The sequence below is a fragment of the Sphaeramia orbicularis genome, chromosome 10 (genome assembly GCF_902148855.1).
Source record: "Sphaeramia orbicularis chromosome 10, fSphaOr1.1, whole genome shotgun sequence".
NCBI classification, from domain to species: Eukaryota; Metazoa; Chordata; class Actinopteri; order Kurtiformes; family Apogonidae; genus Sphaeramia; species Sphaeramia orbicularis.
In genome coordinates this window covers 8,082,223-8,106,669 of record NC_043966.1, presented here as the reverse complement: position 1 = coordinate 8,106,669, position 24,447 = coordinate 8,082,223, and the positions used below count along the sequence as shown (strand labels likewise).

Genomic DNA, 24,447 nt, shown 5'->3' with positions numbered 1-24,447 from the left:
TTTAGCTTGAGCACAGTTTATGGAAATATTCCCATAGCTTCAACTTAATACACACCATTACATATCTAGATAATATTCTTATTTCATGATATACCATAAATCCAGTGAATAGTCGGTATCCTCTTGACCCAACAATGCTTAATACTCAGGCATATCTCCAAAAAAAAAAGAAGAAAAAAGTCAAACCTCAAACATAAATGCAGATTTGTAGTCAAATTGAAAATACTTTTTTGTTGTAGCTGCAAATGAAACCAGACTTTTTCGGACCCTTTAGATTCCTCTTTTGGGTCCTGGCTTTGTGCTCCTTCTCTTTTTTTTTTGACACTTAGTTTTTATTAGTTTATCACTTTGTTGTACAGAACATAACAAACAACAGTCGGCAATAGACAATAGTCATAATCCAATAGCAAAGATAATTCAGGCTACAGTTGTGAAACAGCCATCAAGTTACACAATCAAATTTTTAGAGGAGCAGTTCACACAACACTTCACAGGACTATGAAACAAACCACACATCAACTGTCTTTAAAGAAACTAATCCATTTGCCCCACCTTATCATGTAAAGTTCTGCTTGCAGCCTCAGCATAAACGTTAATCTTTTGTTCTGAGTCACATTCACTCTTCATTGTTGGTCAGTGTTACCAACAAGTGCCATTTGGTCTAAATGACTAAAATTATTGCTAAAAACACTCAATAAAAATGAAAGATGGAGCTTAATATTCAGTGTCAGACATGTTTCCGTCCTCCTCTGCACCCCCACTGAATGAATGACCCCCTGTCAAACCCTTCTGCTTCCATCAGATTGAATACAGCAGTTGGAGGATGTCGTTTCAGGGTAAATGGGCAGATTGATGCTCTGCGAAAACACTTTCCCCCCCGACTCTGCTTCTCTGTGTCTCACCTCTATCCTGTTTTTTTTTTCACAACCCCCCCCTCCCGCCCCCCCTTCACCTTCCTCATCTTTTTCCTCTCGACTCAGCTTGTTAGCGCAGAGCTGACACGTAACCACGTTGTAAATCAGGCGCACAGTGAGTCAGCAGAACACCGAAGAAGAAAATGACATTGAATGTATCGACGCAGCATGTGTAGCATCCTCGTTGACCTTCTTCAACATGTTTTCTGACCTCCCCCTCCCCCCCTTGGTTTTGTGTCCTCCAGACCCCGTCCCGGCCTACAAATCCTGGCAGGACGATAATGACAGCGGAGAGGCGCAGCTCTCCCCTCTGGCCGGTCGTATGGTTCCTCTCCCCCCACTGCCTCTGGAGGGGGACGGCGAGGAGGACGAAGGGGACGGGGGGCAGGACGCCTCCCCCTCCTCCTCCCGCTCTCACCATCACCTGCTGGCGCGACGCTTCCTCGACTTCGGAGCCCACAGCGCCCAGCGTTTCCTCCAGCAGGACCCGGACACCACCTCCCCCACCAAAGCACAGAGGTAGGACGGGTTCAGAACATGGAACACTTGGACCGATGAGATGTTCATGCAAGAAAAGGTGACGACAGAGACTTAAACACTGTCAGAGCTGGGAGACGGAACAAACCAAACACTACACTGCAAAAATCCAAATCTTACCAAGTGTATTTTTTCTCATCTCTAGTCAAAATATCTCATCATACTTAAAATAAGACATAATCACCTAAACAGTAACTTTTCAGTGAGATATAAGAACTTATTTTTAGACAACAGATCTTGAAAATCTTATTTCAAGAAATCTTACCGAGATCATTTCCACTTGTTCCATTGGCAGATTTTCTTTGCTTAATTCAAGATTTTTTTGGCTTCATTCTACAGTAAGTACTTCGAGACAAAGTTTTATGTATTTTCTGAAAATGAAATTACTTTTATAATGGCAAGATTATTTTCTTCTGGCCTCCGAAACCTGGTTGTTCGCAGCACTGTAGGCAGCCATAGTTCCATTTGTGTCGCCATGGTAACACTACGTGACACTTGTAGCACTGTACTCATGCTATGTGTATAGTGAACGTCAGCGAATAACTCGACAAAACCAATTTTCTGGACACAGAACACAGCTCAAACAACAAGCAGCTAAATGGTCAAGTATCTAAAACATGGTAAGAGTCTGACACCAGCGTATTTTTATGAATAAATAAGACAAACTTTGCAGCGTGTAGCTAACACTAAGCAGATCCAACAGTACGAGTATTATTTCTCTACCGGTAAAACTCACTTAACAAGATAAAGAAGAGCAAAAATAATGGCCTCATCATGAAGCGATGATTGTGAATGTTGTCTTACCTGTTGCTGTTTTCTGATCATAACTTGGTTTTACCTAAATGAAGCTGCTGTTGGCTAATCCTTTGTTTTGTGTTGCATTGAAATGATTCTGACTAAACATGGCTTTGGGAGTAACAGTTAAAAAAAGACTCATTTCACAGAGAAACTGAGGTACAATTTACAATCACTTCACTATGTTCAGAGCTGTAAATGTCAGATCATTGTGTTTGAACCAGTTTCACGCAGGCATCCAGATGTGATGAGATGAAACTCAGCCAAAATAACAACATAGACTGGTAGATCTTTTCTGGGGTACAAGGTAGAGCATCATTGCTTTTGTTTTGTTTTTTTTAACGGTCCCTTCATTCCTGTTTATCTTCTATCGTTTGCAGGCCACGGCGAGCATCATTTGGCTCCAAAGAGGCATTGAGAGGAGGAGACTCAATGACCCACCAGCTCACCAAGAAGCTTCAACACCTGAAGAAGAAAATTAAACAGTTTGAAGAGCAGTTTGAGAAGGAGAGGAACTATAAGGTGCAGAAAAATACAACAATTTTTCATGTAGTACAGCAATACAAGGACCAGATAAACACCGAAAGTACAAAAATATGACTAGTTATGAGGTATCATATTTATTATTCGTTAATTATAAACCATCTAAGTAAGAGACCTCTACTTATAATTTATTAACAACTGAGGATTAAAGAAGAAATGAGGAACAATTTATGAGGCTCATATTAAATATTTAATACACATTATAATTACAGTAATTAGAGCTACTCAAATATGATCAGAGACCAGTAGTGGTGATGATACTTACATGAAAGCATAAAAGGCTGCAATGTTTGTAAAATTAACTGGTTTGAGGTGCGATTTTTTTTTTTTTTTTACATTTATCGGCTTTTAATCAAATTTATGTTCTTTTTTTTTTTTTTTTAATTCTGGTGCAGATTTATGTCACAAATCATTGATTATTGACTGTTTTTTTAAACGCTTCTTCCCAAGCCTCTTTCAGTTCTAGCATTAATTACGCAAATGCTTAAATTGCAGCATTAATCCCTCGTTTGTCTGCTCTTTCCTCCAGCCCTCTCACGGAGACAAGGCAGCTAACCCCAAAGTCCTCAAGTGGATGACTGACCTGACCAAGATCCGCCGGCAGATTAAAGGTAGACAAAGCTGTTGTTTAGTGGGTTGTGAGTGTGCGTTGGGCTGTGGCATCCTGTTCCACGGTGGACAGCTTGACCCTTCCCACTCCTGATGTTTTTGACCTCTGTAATAACATTGCATGTGTGCTGGTCTAACACGCACACACACATTCACACACATGCAAAGGGTTGGTGTGACTCTCACATTCGTGGCTCCACCCTCCAGTGTGCTGGTGCGTCCTTGTGAACCCACATTCATCACTTTGGGGTGTGTTCAGTAAGGTGAAATGACTGGGAGGTGTTAGAAGGGCTGCCGTCGGAGTAGTTGTTTGGTTTGTTGATCAGTGTTTCCCCAAAACCAAAAGTGTCACCTTCAAATGTCTTGTTTAGTCGTAACTCGAAGATGTTTATCATATTCAAGCATCAGACAAGTAAAGAAAGCAGAGAATATTCACACATTAGAAGCTGAAATCACAAAATGTTGACTTTATGTCTTTATACGTAGACAAAACCTTTTCCACAGTAGACATTTTGACACGTTCTGGCAGGAAATGAACCAGTGTGATGATTTTAATTCCCTGTAGATGCATCAGTTTTATTTTTATTGCTGCCTCCCTCGCATGGCTTTCTGGGACACTTAGGCTACGTTCACACTGCAGGTAGAAGTGGCTCAAATCGGACTTTTTGCCCATGTATGACCCATATCTGATTTATTTTATGCCACTCTGAACCGCACAAGTCTGACCCAGACCTCTGTTTCGTAATGTGACTTCATTCTGAACAGTCATGTGACTTTTACATCACTGAAACGTCGCAATTAAACGCTGGAGGAGATCCATATTCACTTCCATGAAACACTACACTGCAAAAATCAGCGTCTTACCAAGTGTATTTTTCTTGTTTCTCGTCAAAATATCTCATCACACTAAAAATAAGACATAATCACCTACAGAGTAACTTTTCAGTGACATATAAGAACTTACTTTTAGACAATAGATCTGGAAAATCTTATTTCAAGAAATTTACCGAGATAATTTTCACTTGTTCCACTCGCAGGTTTTTTTGCTTAATTCAAGATTTTTTTTGCTTAATTCAAACACAAAAAAAATCTGCCAGTGGAACAAGTGAAAATTATCTTGGTAAATTTCTTGAAAAAAGATTTTCTAGATCTATTGTCTAAAAGTAAGTTCTAATACTTATACTAATATTTCTTATAGAAGTATTGAATCTTATTGTCTGAGATCAAACGAGCATTTGTTCCTCTTTGTGCCATTCGCGCGTACAGAGCTGGGTAAAAGGGCGTTTGTCTACTCTGCTCCTTGCTCATGGAATATGCTGCTAAGAGACTGGAAACTGACTGAACTGATCTCTCTGAATGCTTTTAAATCCAAACTCAGAGTGTTAGAGAATATCTCAATGACTTGCACGTGTTTTACATAGGTTGACTGGTCCTGTAAATTACTGTATGTTGTAACTGTATAATGTAACTGTATGTTGTAACTGTGTCGTGCGGCCTCTTGGCCAGGACTCCCTTGGAAAAGAGGTTCTTAATCTCAATGGGATTTTCTTCCTGGTTAAATAAAGGTTAAATAAATAAACTGAAAAGTTACTCTTTTGGTGATTAGGTTTTATTTTTAGTGTGATGAGATATTTTGACTGGAAACGAGAAAAATACACTTGGTAAGATTTAGATTTTTTTCCCCAGTGTACAGGACCGTAGACCGTTCACACATGACTCTGATGACTTCACATTTCCATTATAATGTGGACAGCCCCGCGAAAAACAGAATCCCAGTAAAATATCGGAATTGTTGCATTCAGACCTACAGTGTGAACGCAGCGTTAGATACAAGAAGTCAGACTGTCTGCTGTAAAAAAGGTCTATTCATCAATTATTAAAATAGTTGATTCGTTTAACTGGATAAATACTTCAGCGAATATTATCATTGCAGCTCTGTGTGCAAGCTGTGACATATCCAGGAATGTTGCAACAGTAAAATGTGAGTTCTTGGAGGTGTTTTGATCATTTGACCGTACTGAACAAACCCCTGACACTTGGCCTCCTCTGAGAGGCGACGGCTCTCCTCCTCGGAGAACGCAGTGGCCAAAACGTTTCTCTCTGTTTCAAATCAAAAAAATTGAGAACAACAATAACGCGAGCACCCGCTCTCCGCTTTCCTCCCTGCTCCTCCTCCCACCCACCGACCGATTGATTGATTGATTGACCGATCGGCCAACCAGGACGCCAGCACCACCTTTTACCCAGAAGCACGCTGAGGCACCAGGCTTTGCTCCATTCACACAGACGTCACCATGCTCCCTCCTCCTCCCCTTCCTCCTCCTCCTCTTCCTCTATCTGCTCACCCCCCCATCACACACTCACCCCCCCACTCCACCCGTACTCAGGCCTGAGCTCTAGACTCTGTCACCTCAGTAAGTACCAACCCCTCAGTAAGTACACATACACTAACAGGCACAATCGGCCGCATTGTCAGAGCATCTTGCTTCTTTGTTGTGGGCGTTTTCTGCAGCATGTGGTTATGGCTCCGTTTACTGTCGGTAGAAAAGCTCTTTAACACTTTACAGTTTTTTTCTGATGGCTTAAGCATTATATTCCAGACACTATTTCCTCAAAACTCTACACACGAACCACAAAACGTTGTCAAATCAGGCCGTCTCAGGTAACTTTAGCCACAGACCAGTAGTATGTATGTGGGCCGGTAGAGGGATCTACAGCAGATGTTCACACAGATGAACTCGAATGACAAAAAAAAGCTAAATTAAATGATACATTAGATAAAATCTCTGTAGAATTTAAAGCTACAGGAGCTGAAATCAAGGCATAAAAACACCAGAATGATTACCTTCCTCATGCAGCTCTCTCCTCTCAGTCCAAGACGAAGTATAAACATAAATGAACCTGACGCACTTTCACGTCATATCGTTAGCCTCATAGCACAATTGCCTAAGTCATATTTTTGGCCAAATTGTAATACCTGCATAAAATGAAGCCGCAAGTGTTAGGAGAGTAAAGTTACGCAGATTTCACAATTTGGCTAAAAATATGACTTATTTAAGTACGCTATAAGCTAACGATACGGAAAAGAGATGACACTTTAGTAGAACCACTGAATCTGATCAGTGGTCAGTAACACCAGCTGTCAATCACATAATTATCCCCTGAAAACACCTGTGGTTTTACAGGCATTCTGCAAATACAAGTATTTACAAGTATTTACAGATTGTAAGCAAGAACTGATACGGTAATTCCTCAAATAGTCAAATTTAAGACTTGAATAACTATGAAATTATTTTGATTTACAAAAGAATTTTAGACTTTTTTTTTTTTTTTTAATTTAAATTTTCATATTCAAACAGTCTCACAACATATTACACAGGACATAACTGATACAAAGTCTGTTGTTCTTTTTTCTTTTTTGGGGGGGAAAAAAGGGTGTAAATTTTGCTCCCAGAAAGAAAGAAAGGTAATTAGAATAAAGACATTTTAAGGATGTACAGAGTCGACAGAAAACTAGACAACTAGTATTTAATAAAGCCACACAAACTACTACACTATGAATAGTTTAAATAAAACGTTACTAGCAGCAGATGATATATGTAACTTATTAAAACTCGAATCCAAATGTCCAAACCTAATTATCAAAACAAATGAGGAGAAAAGGTAATTCTACATGCTCTAACTCTGCATTCGATTATAACAAAAACATGGAAAAACTACACAGGCCAAATCCCAACTGAAACCTGGATGTGAAGCCAGTGCATCCAGTTTAACGCACAAGGTAAATGTATTGGCAATAATTGGCAGTTTTCATGAACTGAAGAATCACTGTCAGTGTTTGAGCTTTCAGAAAAAGACTAAAGACGTTGGATGTTTGAGACACGACATGGCATCTTGTACTGTACAAGTGCTGTGGGTTTCATCATATAAATCATGTCCAGACGTTTAGAGGAAAGTACGACGACACAAACCGAGTAGAATTAGATGAATGTTTACAGCCTGTGGAGACGCGAAGGACATGATCTGTTACAGAACAGGGTCGACAAATAGAAACGTTTTTTTTGTGGTTGTTGTGTTAGAGTTTGTTTGGTTTCGTGTTTGTTCAGAGGTGTTGTCGTGTCGTATCTGCATGTTTGTCTGTGATTCCTTCAGTAGAATCACAGTCGTCTGTCGAATGATGCGCCGTGCGTTTTCCGCTTAACACTCAATCATTTCCCTTCTGCTCTTTCTCTCCGATTTCTTTTCTCTTCCTGGTTCCTTTTCCTTTCTCCGGCGTCATCCTCTTCCCTCCTTTTTTCGTCATCGCGCCCTTTTTCCAGATGCCAAACACCGCGCTGAGACCGAGCTCGGCCCCCAGACTCGCCCGCGGAGCAACACCTTACCCAAGAGCTTCGGCTCCACACTGGACCAAGGTGTCAGCGACGCAGCCGAGGAGGTCAAAGGTCAGCATCCCACCAGGGAGGAAACACTGGACCTGATCCAGCGCAGGGTCAAAGGGAAGAGACAGGAGGACGGATGGCCCGATGACATCAAGGTAACAGAACCAGGACCGGGACTAATGTCAAAACTATGATACACAGGGTTCCCGAGGGGTCTTAAAAAGTCTTAAAAGTCTTGAATTTACAAATCTGTGTTTAATACCTTAAAAAGTTTTTAAAAGGTATTCAGTTTGATATGGTAGGTGTGATAGGTGATAACTTGTCTCTGTAGCGGCTGAAAATGTCCTGGGAAATAATTTAAGGGAAACAGTGGGGAACCCTGATTCAGTCCAACACACGTGCAGGACTAACGGCTGAGAAAGCTGTTTTTGTATGGTTGTGAAATAGGCATTAAATTCTGCTCTAAAGCGTCTTAAAGAGGTCTTAAAAAGTCTTAAATTTAACTTGTAGAAACCTGTAGGAACCCTGGACACAGGCTGTTTCACACCTACTGGTCTAAACCTTCAGGATCATGTTGAAGAAAACTCGGCCGCTGTTAAGTTTATTAAACTTTATGAAAGCCTAAAGCTCTAAGTCCAACACTGCAAAAATCAAAATCTTACCAAGCGTATTTTTCTCATCTCTTGTCCAAATATCTCATCACACTTAAAATAAGACATAATCACCTAAAGAGTAACTTTTCAGTGAGACATAAGAACTTATTTTTAGACAATAGATCTGGAAAATCTTATTTCAAGAAATCTCGCCAAGATGATTTTCACTTTTTCTATTGGCAGATTTTTTTTGCTTGAATTAAGCAAAAAAATCTAAAATTATTTTAAGTGTGATGATATTTTGTCTAGATATGAGAAAAATACACTTGGTAAGATTTTGATTTTTTCCAGTGAAACCTCGACAGTTGATTTTTGACGTAATACCCTCTGATGTTTATTCCTCATCACTTTTATTTTATTTTTTTTGCTCGTCTTTTTGTAGAAAATGACAAAGGAGCAGCTGTCCTGCGAGAAAACAGTCCTGCAGAAAAACCTGCTGCATTACGAAGGCCTGCACGGTCGACCTGTGAGTCAGCTTCTCAGATCCTGCGTTGACTTCGTTTGTCTTGTGAAATAAAACCCTCTGAACATTTTACATGTGCCTCTGTATCAGGTGACCAGAGAGGAGCGTCTGGTGATGAAGCCTCTCTACGACCGCTACAGACTAGTCAAACAGATGCTCACCAGAGTCAGCATTACACCCATAACAGTACGTACAAATACACACCAGATACTACGACAAACGGACAAAAAGAAACCGCTGCACACACACAACAGACCCACAAGTGCTTTAGGATAAATCCAGATCGATTTTAAAGTCTGGAAATGGATTATGTGATTTAGTGATTTATTCCGAACATGCAATGAAATTGAACATATATGCACTTGCAAAACATACATAATAATACAAATATCAAGAATCATAACAATCTTAGTCAGAAGAAAAGCACAATAATTCCATTTACATGCCCGAAAAGGGGTGGGAAGAAGTATAACTTATTTAATCCCACCCCCTCTCCCTACAATATTATTAATAATATATGTCCCTCTTCCTTTTACATTACTCTTCTATATTTATATATCTATTCACACACACACAAACACACATACACACTCACTCATTCATCTATATACACATATATACGTTAATACATATACACACATACAAATACACATATAATCTTTTACCAATGCCTTTCTTAGTTGTGCTAGCTAATAAATAAACAAATAATAACTAACTCAAGGAAGGAAATATATACATAAACAACAAAAACGACATTAGAGAAGGAAATGTGTGAGTAAAATCTGAAACTGATGTAGAAACTACTGACAATACTTTTCCCCACATTTCAATTGAAAATATTATCATTTATTTGCACAGCGTGACAGCAGGTCAGGATAACAAAATACAAACCTTGAATAATGCGGAGAAAACAAGTTGGTTTTTATTTCTAAACAACAGTTCCATCTCTGTTGCTGTGGTAACACTATATGACCCTTGTACCAATATAAGCACTCTATGCATCCACATAACAAGAAGAACGTCGGCTAAAAGCCCCACAAAACCAACTGTCCAACAGCAGAACACAACTCAAATAACAGACCTTTAAATGGTCGAATATCTAAACCAAACTAACAGTCAGAGACCAGCCGTATGTCATGAGTAATTTAATAAAACAACAGACGAATGAGACAAACTTTGCAGCGCTAAGCTAACACTAAGCACATCCAACAGTACAAGGATTACAGGGTTTATGCAGGCTATTAGAAAGCATTAAAAGTCATTCAATAGATTTTGTGAAAATTACGGCCTTAAATAGTATTAAAAAGCATTAAATTCAACGTCCAGAGGCATTAGAAAATTAAATACACTTGATGGAGAAAAAAAAGCATTGTTATTCACAATTTATTTTGATTATATAAACATTTAATAGTTTTGATCTGAAGTATAGTGTGATGGTTGACAGGCGGAACCCTTTAATTGGCTATTGTTTATGGCCAGTGCATGAAGTCACGACACCGGATGCAACGTGCTGTGAGCGTGCTCATGCTGTGGCGAAAGAGCAGAGGGAATATTAGCAAATGTGGGAAAAATGGGAAAATGGCAGTTTTCAGCAGAAATGATTAAAGGAGGAACTATTCAGAACCTGGTTAAAGCCTGTCGACGGTAAACTGTCTTAAAACTATAGATAAAACTGTATCTGCAGTTGGACACGGGCATTAAATGTATTTAAAGTGGCATTAAAAACGGCATTAAATTAGATTTGCTGATACCTGTAGAAACCCCGTATAGTTTCTCTACCTCTGCAGTGTTTTACAACATCCACCAGTTTTCCAGTGACACTTTTTTTTAGGGTTACGTTTACATTTGAACTGTGTCTAATCTGATGTTGTTTAGATTGTGTCAGTCAATGTATTTATTGCAGAATTATTACAGTTAAGATCAGTAATTCATTTGCAAGATACATTTTGTAATAGAAGCAGTCCTCAGCTTATAAATGGGGGCTTCAGCCACATGTTAACCCTTTCATGCATACTGGTCACTACAGTGGACAGCTATTCTACAGCTGTTCTCTTATATATTCATGAGTTTTGTTGTTTTAGTTCCATATCAGCCAACACAGTGGACACTTACGCATCATGTAACTTTGCTGTTCGGGATGAACCTGATCTGCAGTAACATGTTTGAGTGTAAATCAATTGTTATTAGACTGTAATTATCATTTTTTCGTTAACAAAATAGGGTTAATTTTGTATACTATCTCCATGAAGTGAGTAATAACTAGTATTAGAGTGTTTAAATATGAGAAAACATCAGATTAGCAGCATTAAAAGTGTTTTTATTTCATAGTTTTCACAGTATATCAGTAAATACATGTTTCTTGGCTTCAAAAATTAAACGAATCGTATCCATTTGAGTGAACATTTTTGCAACTCCATGAAAAATAGGTTCATAAAAAGCTGTCAATTACATTGTTTGTTTTTTTTTCATGCCTAAAGAGGAATAAAAACGGGGGAAATCATGATTAAGGTTCTCATAATTCATGCATGAAAGGGTTAAATATAGAAATGAGCAAATTTTGGCTTTAAAATTAAGGATGATAACATGTATTTTGGACCAGGAAAGAGAAGATATTAAAGGATTAAATCACTAAAACGTCTTGTGTAGATAGATGTCGTCATAAACAGAAAAAACGAATGCGATTATGTGCAAATAAATGAGGTTTTAATTCATGAACAAATGCAGTTTCCCTTCAGTCTGATCATATCATTCCTTTAATACATGTTCTAACTCCTACCGATGTCACTCTCCTCCATTTCCCAGGTGTCCCCTTCCAGCAAGAGGCGGAGTCAGACCCTCCAGCCAATCATCGAGGGTGAAACCGCCCATTTCTGGGAGGAGATCAAAGAAGAGGAGGAAGACGAGCAGAAAGGAGGAAGTGGAGGCGGCGGCGGAGGAGGAGGAGGAGGAGGAGAAGAAGAAGAAGACGACAAGGAGGAGGACAGGGATGAGGAGGAAGAGGAGGAGGAGGAAGAGGAGGCAGAGAGCAGCGGAGGGGAGATGCAGAGTTCAGAAGTCATCATGGCCATGGACCCCGTTAGTCTGAGCGACGGCGAGAGGAGCCAGAACGACAGACAGAGCGACTACCCACTGAGAGATAAGAGCCAGACGGGAGGGCCAGTCAGAGGCAAGGTGGAGGAGGGGTCGGGGAAACTGGCCATGGACCTGAGGCTGTCGAGCTCCAACGCCTCCTCCATGTAAGAACCAACACCACAACACACGACCTGTTAGAACCTGGAGTTTAAGACTGACACTTGAAACCTAATGTTTCCAGAGCTGAGACAGAAGGACACAAGTGTTCTTCACATATACAGGGGTTGGACAAAATAATGGAAACACCTTAAAAAATCAACAAAATATAATTTAATATGGTGTAGGTCCGCCTTTTGCGGCAATTACAGCCTCAGTTCTCCGAGGCATTGATTCATACAACTTGTGAATTGTTTCCAAAGGAATTTTAAGCCATTCTTCAGTTAGAATACCCTCCAACTCTTTTAGAGACGATGGCGGTGGAAATCGACGTCTTACTTGAATCTCTAAAACTGACCATAAATGCTCAATAATGTTGAGGTCTGGGGACTGTGCCGGCCATACGAGATGCTCAACTTCATTAGAATGTTCCTCATGCCATTCTTTAACAATTCTAGCTGTATGGATTGGGGCATTATCATCTTGAGGTGAAGGTGTTTCCATTATTTTGTCCAACCCCTGTATGTGTCTCAGCATATTCAACATTTTACAAAGGACGTTAATTTTGTCTAAACCAGGCGTGTCGCACATTCAGCGTCGAGTGGGTAGGACCAGTAAAATAATAACATAATCTATAAACGTTGACAACTTAAACATTTTTCTCTGTTTTTGTGTGAAAACAGTAAAATTACATGATGATTTTTTTTTAGAAGATATATTTATTCATTTTTACAAAAAAAGACACAGAACACCCCCTCCCCCCCGTTGAGCCACATTATGTAATAAATTCCCCTTATGTAATAAAAGTTCAAAATGTAATAAGAATGTCACGTCATCTTGTAATAAAGCCGCATTATGTAATAAGCTGACACATTTTGTAATAAATTACGTCAACACATTTTGACACATTTTTATTTTTTAAAAAAATGTAATAACATGGTTCATTATGTAATAATCCAAATTAATAGAATTTCAGAGCAATTTAGAAGAAATTAGTCACAGGAGCTACAGGTAATGTAATCATAACTTTAACCACACAGTTTAAAGATGAAAATAAAAATGTGTCAAGTGCATTTTGTAATAAATTTCTCAAATTGTAATAACTTACTACATAATGCGAAAAAATTTACTACATAATGCACTGAGGTACAGGGTGGGGAAGCAAAATTTACAATGAACATTTAGTTGTTTTTTCTCAGCAGGCACTACGTCAATTGTTTTGAAACCAAACATATATTGATGTCATAATCATACCTAACACTATTATCCATACCTTTTCAGAAACTTTTGCCCATATGAGTAATCAGGAAAGCAAACGTCAAAGAGTGTGTGATTTGCTGAATGCACTCGTCACACCAAAGGAGATTTCAAAAATAGTTGGAGTGTCCATAAAGACTGTTTATAATGGAAAGAAGAGAATGACTATGAGCAAAACTATTACGAGAAAGTCTGGAAGATACTATTAAAGAAGAATGGGAGAAGTTGTCAACCGAATATGTGAGGAACACTTGCGCAAGTTTCAGGAAGCGTGTGAAGGCAGTTATTGAGAAAGAAGGAGGACACATAGAATAAAAACATTTTCTATTATGTCCATTTTCTTGTGGCAAATAAATTCTCATGACTTTCAATAAACTAATTGGTCATACACTGTCTTTCAATCCCTGCCTCAAAATATTGTAAATTTTGCTTCCCCACCCTGTAGTTTATTACATAATGCAGCTTTATTACAAGATGACGTGACATTCTTATTACATTTTGAACTTTTATTACATAATGGGAATTTATTACATAATGCGGCTCAACACCCCCCCCCAAAAAAAAAAAAAAAGGGGGGAAAAAACAACACATCAGTGAATTTACAGCAACACAGTCCTGACAACAATAAATGAATATGCTACAAATTAGTAATCGTACATCAAATAACATGATGAAAATTTTAACATTTACCAAATATCCTTAAAAAATGTGAATATGAACAACCAGAAACACAAGTTCAGTTTTAACAATATTCTGCCTCAGTTTATCGTTTACACATGTGCGTTACAACTTACAGATCACAGTGGATCTACAAATACACAAAACATTTACTAACAGACACAGTATTGTTAAAATTTCACTTTTTTTCCAGTTTTTTTTTAAGACATTTCAGGTGGTACATATTTGTTCAGGTTATTCACATTTTATTCTGAAAGGATAGTTTGTAAAAAAAAAAAATTGTAACGCAATTTTACCTTTTTCACATTAAACTAAGAGGGAAAGTTTGGAGTCGTCATTATTTATAGGTTATTATGTTATTATTTTATGGGTCCGACTCACATTGGGTTGAATGTGGAACCTGAACTAAAATAAATTTGACAGTCTTGATGTTTGCAAATTCGTTCCATGTAGCGTACGTTCGATGCTCGTGGTCTAGAAGGATGATAATGGTCTTTTCCTCACCTGTTTCATACCAATACGGTAGCAAGAGAAGAGATTACGTGAACCCTTTAAAAAACAGTTTTCTGCATGAATTAGTCATAAAATTTCATCTGCATCGAAGTCACAATTACAGACGAACACAATGTTTTAGATCTCTGTTCATGTGTGTATGGATCACTGGGAATGTTCCAATCCAACTTTATTTGTAAAGCACTTTAAAACAACCGCAGTGGACCAAAGTCCTGCACAGAAAAGCAAAATAAAAGAATAAAATACAAGAATAGACGATAGATAGAATGTTCTAGTTATACACACTCTTTCTGCACGCGTGAAACGAAGCCGAAACGGACACAGCAGAAGAAGAAAAACACAGTAATGTCTTTTAAAGTCCTCATCACGTGAATGTGAGGATCCAGTTTCCATGGCGACCGAAGGAAACGTCCCTGAGCTTCTTTATGTGGAACCAGAACCAGACGGAAACGATGAGATACTTTTCAGGCCAAACGGTTCCGCGGTGCCACCCGAGAACGGCACACCTTCAAGAGGTTTCGCTGTTACATCATCGCCAGGAACGCTGAGGTGATGTAACAGGCGGACAGCGGTTACCATAGCAACACGCTGACGCTAGTGAAGACTTGCATTGCGTTAGTAGAGGAGTGAGATTCACAGTGTTTTCCCTTCGGAGCCTGGACGTCTGTTAATCCCACAAACGTAATAAAAATAGGCAGCTTTTTTTTTTTTTTACTTTATAGAACTTTTCAGCATTTATAGAACTTTTCAACATTTAACAAATAAAACATTTATAATTTCAAATAATGTGTTCATAACACAAAGATTGACACCAGACATGATAAACACACAGAACCCCTAGAGGAGAACAAAAAGGCAATACAAACGAAACACGCATAACAAGACAGTGCATTCTGATACATTTAAGGAAAGAAAATAAATAAACAAAACAGATCAATAATAATATACACAACTACAATGTATTTACAGTTCCAGGCCAGGTAACATATTCACACAGAGTAAAACAGACTCCCGTATTTTGTTAAATTTGTTGACAGACTTATTTAGGGTGCACCTCATTTTTTCTAACTTTATATGAAGCATAATTTCTCTGATAAATACTAATGCAATCTAATCAGTTTTGTTGATAATCTTTGACCTATCCAAGGTTCGAATCACCACCAGTGTTTCACTCACCTACTATTTATTTTATGGAAAATATAAAAATTTTTGTTTTTTTTTTAATTAGAATTTAGAATTCAAATGATTAAACTGGCATTTAAAGGGTTAAAATCCTGAAAACTGTTGAATGTTTGGTAGTTTTGAGCAGGGGGGAAGTTGTTTAAGAGATTTATTTAAAAAAAAAAAAAAAATGTTGACGTAGATTGATTTTAGAGTTTTCGTGTGCATGGATATTTTTGTGCACGAGGGTGACCAGAGATTTCTTTTTTTTTTTTTTTTTTTTTTTTTTTGAGGGAGGCATAAGCGAGGTACTAATTTATTACATTTGTGGGAAGTTATTACAATTTTGGAAACTGAAGATTTTTACAGTCCCAGTAGTAATTATTACTTTTGTGGGAAATGTGGTATTACGTTTGTGGGAAAATTACTACATTTGTGGGATAACACTGGTCAACAACAAATTTATTGTTTAAGTTTTTTGAGCTGATTTAGGATAATTTTGGTGTGCTGAATCCAAAAATCACATTAATTTTTTTCAATCAGGTCAACTTTCTGAACTATGCTACATATTGGCTTTTTAACATTCTTGCTTACATTTATGGGCATTTTCACATCATATGATACAAAATTCTTTCCTATTTCTTGCAATAAACGAGTTCTGAAGATTTTACTTTTGCCAATTTATCATTAATGTTTTTTTTAATATTACAGGTGAATGAAATGGCTTCGACTAGAAGATCTTGCAAAAATAAGCCTGACGTATTCTGCTACATCTGCGGTGAATACACCATTGTACCTAACAGGAATCCTGTTAGAAAATGATTTTTTTTCTCTTAAAACCTATTTTGGGTGAGAACTATATAAAAAAATCAACTGATAAAGTCACAAAAATGTAATCAATTTTGTGAGAAGATCAAATTTTTCTGAATCAAATTAGCAAAAAAACCTGACCTGACTGAGAAAAGCAGATGTCATTTTTGGATTTAGCGGTGCAAAATGGTCCTAATTCAGTTGAAAAAACCTAGACAACTTGCAAAAAACATTTTTTTTGTAACCCAGTGTTATTACGTTAAAAGCTGCACATTTTTATCACGTTTGTGGGCTTAACAACATCTCTCTCACTACCTGGGTGGTTTGTGGTGCTGGTGCTTGGAAAGAAAGAGGATTAAAAAAAACAAAACAACCTGAGTTCCATCAGTGAGGACACAGACATGGCGGACGCTGTTTATCCGTTAAATTAGTTGCATCGCTTCGTCTCGTCCCGATCTGACAGTTCGCCGAGCGCGCGGACGACGGCAGGAATAACGCGGAAACAGTTTTGTCTGCCGAGTGTGTAATCAGTTTAATGTGTCACCGAGCTCATAAACGCACACCGGTTCTAATCTACTTTTATCGGCTCAGGTTTTGGCGTCCGGGCTCCTCCTTCCTGGACGGGATCGTGACAGCTGATCCGTCACAGCACCGGGTCACTTCCTGTCCGCGCTGACCCCAATCTGCCCCTCATTCCTTAATAATGACCTGGACGACTCATGTTTGGACTTTTTTTTTTTTTTTAGTTCAAACACCTTTAACTGCATGCTCATGTGTCCCATCGTTCCTCAGGCCAGAGCTGCTGGAACAGCTGTGGAAGGCCAGAGCGGAGAAGAAGAAGCTGAGGAAGACCATCCGAGAGTTCGAGGAAGATTTCTATCAACATAACGGAAGGTAAATACGAGACGTCCCGTCATCTTTTCCGAAAAACAGTCCGCCCAGTTTGATCTGTTTTAGTATTTGACAGACATCTTCTAAATTTTCTCACCTGTCCTCTCATTTGCTGGAAAAATATCTTCCCTTACAGAATTTTCCAGTTATTGACCGTTTCCCGTTTTAGAAACAGATAAAGACAATATTTATGAATAACATAATAACAACTCCAAACTTTGCCTCTTAGTTTAATGTGAAAAAAGTAAAAATTGCAGCACAAAAATGAACATACAAACTATCCTTTCAGAATAAAATGTGAATAACCTGAACAAATATGAAAAACCTGCAATGTCTTAAGAAAAATAAGTGAAATTTTACCAATATTCTGCCTGTTACTAAATGTTTTATGTATTTGTAGATCCACTGTGATCTGTAAGTTGTAATGCACATGTGTAAATGATAAAATTGAACTTATTTTTCTGGTCGTTCATTGTCTTAAAGGATAGTTTGTAAATGTAAACATTTCCATTATGTAATTTTACCTTTTTCCACACAAAACCAAAACTAAAAATGTGGATTTATCATGTATAGGTTATTATGTTATTATTTTACTGGTCTGATCCACTCGAGGCTGAATCATGTATACAAAAATGCATATACAAACTATCCTTTCAGAATAAAATGTGAATAACCTGAACAAATATGAACCTGAAATGTCTTAAGAAAAATAAGTGAAATTTGAGCAATATTCTGCCTGTTACTAAATGTTTTGTTACTACATTTTTCTGTTTTTAGTGCAAAAAAAAAAACAAAATTATGAAAATATTTACACATACAAACTATCCAAGCAAAAAAGACGTGACAAAGCTGGAAAAACGGGTATTTCTTATGAATAATAAGTGCAATTTTAACAATAATATGCCTCTATTTATCATTTATACATGTGCATTTCAGATCAGATCTACGAAAGGCACAAAACATTTAGAATATTGTTAAAAATTTCACTTAATTTTCTTTAGATATTTCAAGTTGTTCATGTTTGTTCAGGTTAGTCACATTTTTTTGTTAAAGGATCGTTTGTTAATGTAAATATTTTCATAATTTAATGTTATTTTTTGGACGAGAACAAAAAGAAAATTTGGAGTAGACAATATTTATGGGCATAATTTCTTTTTTTTTTTTTTTTCCTCAAACAATGAGAAAATTTGGAGTAGTCAATATTTACATTTAGTAACAGGCAGAATATTGTTAAAATTTCACTTAATTTTCTTTAGAGATTTCAAGTTGTTCATGTTTGTTCAGGTTATTCACATTTTTTTGTTGAACGATAGTTTAATGTAAATATTTTCAGAATTTAATGTTGTTTTTTTGGACTAAAACAAAAAGAAAATTTGGAGTAGACAATATTTATGGGTATACTGTAATTTTTTGTTGTTTTTTTCACGTTACAGAGAAAATTTGGAGTAGTCAATATTTATGGGCATAATCTAAATTTATTTTGTTTTATTTTTCACATTAAACAAAGAGACAATTTGTTGTCAATATTTACATTTAGTAACAGGCAGAATATTGTTAAAATTGGACTTCATTTTCTTTAGACATTTCAGGTTCATGTTTGTTCAGGTTATTCACATTTTTTTGTGAAAGGATAGTTTAATGTAAATATTTTCATAATTTAATGTTTTTTTTGGACTAAATCAAAAAGAAAATTTGGAGTCATCAATATTTATGGATATAATGTAATTTTTTCGTTTGTTTTTTTTTTCCACGTTAAAGAGAAAATGTGGAGTAGTCAACATTTATGGGCATAATTTCTTTTTTTTCACATTAAAGAGAAAATTTGAATTCGTCAGTATTTCTGGGCATAATGTAATTTTTTTTTCACATTAAACAGAGAAAATTTGGAGTAGTTAATATTTACATTTAGTAACAGGCAGAATATTGTTAAAATTGGACTTCATTTTCTTTAGACCTTTGAGGTTTATGTTTGTTCAGGTTATTCACTTTTTTTTTTGTTAAAGAATAGTTTAATGTATGTTTTTTGGACCAAAAAAAAAAAGGGAAAGTTGGAGTTGTCATTATTTATGAGCATAATGTAATTTTTTTTTTTTTCACATTAAACAAGAAGAAAATGTGGAGTCATTCATAAGTTAGTGTGCTGTTATTTTACTGGAGGTCCCACTGTTCTGTGTGTGGAACCCGAACTAAAAGGAGTTCAACCCTTCACTGTTCTTATCTTCGGTGTAATCATGTTTTTCACATCAGGGACTGGACCCTTTGGCCCGTGTGTTTAACACCTGTTCTCCTCGATGTAAAACGTTCATTAGGTTCAAGTGTAGATGTTCTTTAATGTCCTCCTCCTCCTCCTGCTGCTGATGTAGAAACGTTCAGAAGGAGGACCGGATGCCGATGCTGGAGGAGTACAGGGAGTACAAGAGGATCAAGGCCAAGCTCCGCCTCCTGGAAGTCCTCATCAGCAAACAGGATTCCTCCAAGTCCATCTGAACCTCCGCTCTGCAGACGCCGCCGCTCCACGGAGGTGTCGTCCAACCGTCAGACAACGTCACATCCGGTGTTAAAGAGGCGCGACAGCCGACAACCATACGCACACATCGCCGCCACGGCCCGTCGCGCTGCATTCCTGTCACGGGAAACGAGACAAACGTGACGCAAATTGTCAGAATCAAAGACTTGGTGAAATACGCACAAAAAAAAAAAAACGTCAGACTGGACAGTGTCTTATCGCAATCAAAGAGTAAATTTTAATATAATATTGACATATCTGTGAAACAAAATGCACTTAAATAGTTTTATCTAAGTTATTTGGAGACACTGCGACAGTTCCTGGTGTTTGTAATGGAGCCCCGTCGGGTCGGATTTTTAGATTTAAGGATCGAAAAAGGCTCACGTCAGCCTCGTCGGTACGCTTTTATGACAGATTTGGATTTTACGCTAAAACTGAAAACTCCAAAGATTATTTGGCCAAATCCAAACTGTTGTTAAATCTGGCGTTTCCCACTGACACGAATGCAGCCTCACGACCGGTCGCACTTAACTCACGACTCACCTGGTTTACATCGACCCGCAGCTTCATCTGCCCGTTTATCGTCTGAACCGCTGACGCCTGGGAGGAAAAAAAAACAAAAAAAAAAACATTATCATCCTCATCGCCCCAACCTGACTGAAAACTGTGCACTTGATTTCTCATTTCCCTCATCAGAGGAAAAGACTTTTTTTTTTACTTTTTCTTTGGTTGACTCATGTCTTTTCTCTTCATCGAACGGTGACGACGGCGTTTTTAGACTTTGTTTGTGGACGTCACACGGTCTGAAACGTCCTTCACTTTCAGGGAGTCGATCGGTCAAATCGAGCTCCTGCGTCTTCACCCACAGATTCAAGACTTCACTAAATCTAAAACCAGTCTGTGCTTGTACTTGTTCAGAGTAAACACACGTTTGTTTGTTTGTTTGTGACGCTGATGTTCATTCGAGAACGAAAAAGAAGTTTGACGAGGTTTTTTTTCCATCGGTTTCTGTCCTTCACGAGTTTCCTTTTTTTGTCATGTTTTGCTATATTTGTGGACAGGATGGAGTTGCATTAGTGTTAACGCCGCGCTCCATTTCTCACGGGCTTCTCGTGCTGCTTTCAAGTGTCTCTGGTAAAGTCGCATCAGAGTTTCTAAATTCCTGATCGCCTGTAAACGCAGCATTAGCCTGAAGACGTTAGATAAATGTAGCTGTTGCAGTTGTTGTTGATCCACACGTTTCAACCCGTTGTGTTCCGTGTTGTGTTCAGTGCTGCAGCGAAGGGTCCGGGGGCTGATGGGGGTCGCAGCGGGACCGGCGTCCACGCTGGTTCTGGTCCGGTTTCCTTTTCTTGAACGTGAGCTGGGATCCAGTTGATCTGGTTTTCTGGAGGTTCATCTCTGGTGAGGCTGACGGAGGCTTTGAGTGTGTTTGTGTTTGAACGCCAGCACTGATGTCAGCTGCGTACTTTCACTGCTTTAACTCCTGACGCTTTACCGACGACGAAAACAAACGTCTGAGGCGTGGTTTCCTGCTGGCAGGTGTGTGTGTGTGGGGGGGGGAGGGGCGGAGTCAGTTTGGGTTTTGACGGAGGCCGACGTCAGCGTGGTCTTCTCTGTAACAGCCATGTTTTTGTACGACAGGAGCCCAGGCGTGTGTGTGTGTGTGTGGAGGACAGCAGCAGTTTGAACTTTAGCTTTAGTGGGTTCATCGTCCACAGGCCGTTTGTTTAACTGTAGGAAAAGCCATTCAGCCGACAGACGTTTACCTGCCATGAGTTAGACCTACAGTTCTGATGAAGAAGCCACGAATGAGGTGAACTGTTTGTGGTTGAACAGTTGTAATTTTAGAAACGCAGCAGTGTGTGTGTGTGTGTGTGTGTGTGTGTGTGTGTGTGTGTGTGTCCGGACGGTAAAGGAGGAGGAAGAGGTTCGATGTAAAGATGTTATTTGCACAGCATTCCCAGAATGCAGCCCTTTGTGTTTTGTGTTCATTTGTATTTCTAAAACGAAGCACTACTTCTATACAAATATAAATATATACTGTATATAAAACACCCGAAGGAATGAATGTCACAAATGTTTAAATTATTTCAAACATTGCGTTTGGCCCCTTTTTGGTTCATTATATGTGATGCCCTGAGAATGTGTTGGTTTTTTCAATCTAAATCCTGCTCTTACTCATAACCCTTCTTCTGTGTGGACATGACAGTAGTTCGGATCCTTTTGTATCTACTCACTAACTGTAAAAGCAGCTGTAGACTTAGTCTGGCACTGTGTGTGGCTTCTCCAACATGAACCTGCTTTGTTTTCTGATTGATTTGGTCGCTCTGTGTAATATAAGCTAATCTAGAAGCAGTACTGTAGTGCGCTTGCATGGCAAAAGAGAACATAATAGTATGAATAACATAACATGTATTGTTTCTATTATTTGTGCCATGAAGAAGCAGCAATAATCCCATTTTGCGTGGAGGTTCTACGCTTTGGTTCAGGCTCCGTTGGATCGACTGTGTCTGAGTGTGTGTGAGGTACAATGGTGTTTCTTTCCTCGTTTTCGTTTGCAGACACACTCTGCTGGGACGTGGCTGGGTGTGTTTTTACCACTGTTGTCAGCATAATGTCAGAGGTGGCGCTGCTGAAAACCAAAACATTTGACGTGAGACAAAGAGGGATTGAAAAGCCAATGACAGATGTCCTATCTGAAAACATTCCAGTTCTTATCATCATCAAAAAGTGGAAACAATCCATCATCCGTCTCTGAAGGGCTTTTCTTTTTCATTATTCTTTTTTTTTTTTTGAGACAAAGAAACTTTGTTTGGCGCCTGGTTTTCTAAAAATCTGAACTGTTTTTCATTGTGCCTGCAACAGAGTGGTAAAACTCACATGTGCTTCATCTGTTGTCAACTGTAACTGTGTTGTGTGTACAGATGTTTTCACGTACCATTGAACATGCATGGTCGTTTCACAGACGCAGGAGTCGCAGCAGAAGTCGTCCACAAAGACAGCGCTCACATCTCCTGAGAACGGAACCGTTTCACACATGATCAACTTCTCGATAAACCAGCAACTACTAGTGATTTTCTAAGACGACTACAGATTTATTCAGACGAGTCCGAGAACCAGATGTTTGTATTTTAACGGAACTGCAGATATCCTTCTGGAAAACACTCCATCATGTCTTTGACGTAGAGTTTTGCTGCGACTTCTTGGACCAGAGAGCGTTCACCTGCTCCTGGTCTGTACACGTGATACTGTGCTCTACCATATTAATATATTGTATGTACGTATGTATCTATAAATGTTTTTTCTTACTTTGTGAATGCTTTTTCTGTTGTTTCTTCATTAATGAAAGGATGACAAAATACAATCAGTAACAAACATTTACACATGGAAATAAAGACTAAATTTAGACGCTTGCCACTTTTTTCCTGGTTCTTGACTAAAATATATTTACACGCATACACATTTGTATAAACATGCTTATAAACACATAGGTGTAGAAATACGTGGAGATGATATGTATGTGTGTGTATATATGTATGTATATATATACATATACACATACATATATATACACACACACACATTCATATGTTTACACATACATACATACATACATACATACATATGTATACATACATACATATACACATACATACATGCATACATACATTCATATGTATACACATACATACATTCATATGTATACACATACATAAATACGTATACACATACATACATACATATGTATACACATACATACATACATATGTGTACACATACATATAAACATACATTCATGTGTATACACATACATACAAACATACATTCATGTGTATACACATACATACATACGTATACACATACATACATACATGTGTACAGACATACATACATACATATGTATACACATACACACACACATACATTCATGTGTATAAACATACATACATATGTATACACATACATACATACATATATTCATGTGTATAGACATACATACATATGTATACACATACATACTCATATGTATACACATACATACATACATACATACATATGTATACACATACATAAATACGTATACACATACATACATACATTCATGTGTATAGATATACATACATACACACAAATACATTCATATGAATAGACATACGTACGTACATATGTATACACATACATACTCATGTATACACATACATACATACATATGTATACACATACATACATATATACATACACATACATACATTCATATGTATACACATACATAAATACGTATACACATACATACATACATATGTATACACATACATACATACATATGTGTACACATACATATAAACATACATTCATGTGTATACACATACATACAAACATACATTCATGTGTATACACATACATACATACGTATACACATACATACATACATACATACATATGTGTACACATACATTCATACATACATACATATGTATACACATACATACACACATACATTCATGTG

At 37.8% G+C, this 24,447-nt stretch overlaps 1 protein-coding gene across 1 annotated transcript in view; it reads left to right on the top strand.

Annotated features, from left to right (window-relative positions):
* fam13b (family with sequence similarity 13 member B) overlaps window positions 1-23,354 on the top strand; it is a 106,563-nt gene extending 83,209 nt beyond the window's left edge. Inside the window, exons 15-25 of the mRNA XM_030146196.1 lie at window positions 1,160-1,433; window positions 2,627-2,768; window positions 3,319-3,400; window positions 5,621-5,812; window positions 7,718-7,932; window positions 8,813-8,896; window positions 8,984-9,079; window positions 11,696-11,810; window positions 11,859-12,129; window positions 17,333-17,434; window positions 19,795-23,354. Of these exons, the coding sequence (XP_030002056.1) occupies window positions 1,160-1,433; window positions 2,627-2,768; window positions 3,319-3,400; window positions 5,621-5,812; window positions 7,718-7,932; window positions 8,813-8,896; window positions 8,984-9,079; window positions 11,696-11,810; window positions 11,859-12,129; window positions 17,333-17,434; window positions 19,795-19,918 (1,697 nt within the window). The 3' untranslated portion in view covers window positions 19,919-23,354. The remainder of the gene's footprint in view (window positions 1-1,159; window positions 1,434-2,626; window positions 2,769-3,318; window positions 3,401-5,620; window positions 5,813-7,717; window positions 7,933-8,812; window positions 8,897-8,983; window positions 9,080-11,695; window positions 11,811-11,858; window positions 12,130-17,332; window positions 17,435-19,794) is intronic.
* The last annotated feature ends 1,093 nt before the right edge of the window (window positions 23,355-24,447 follow it).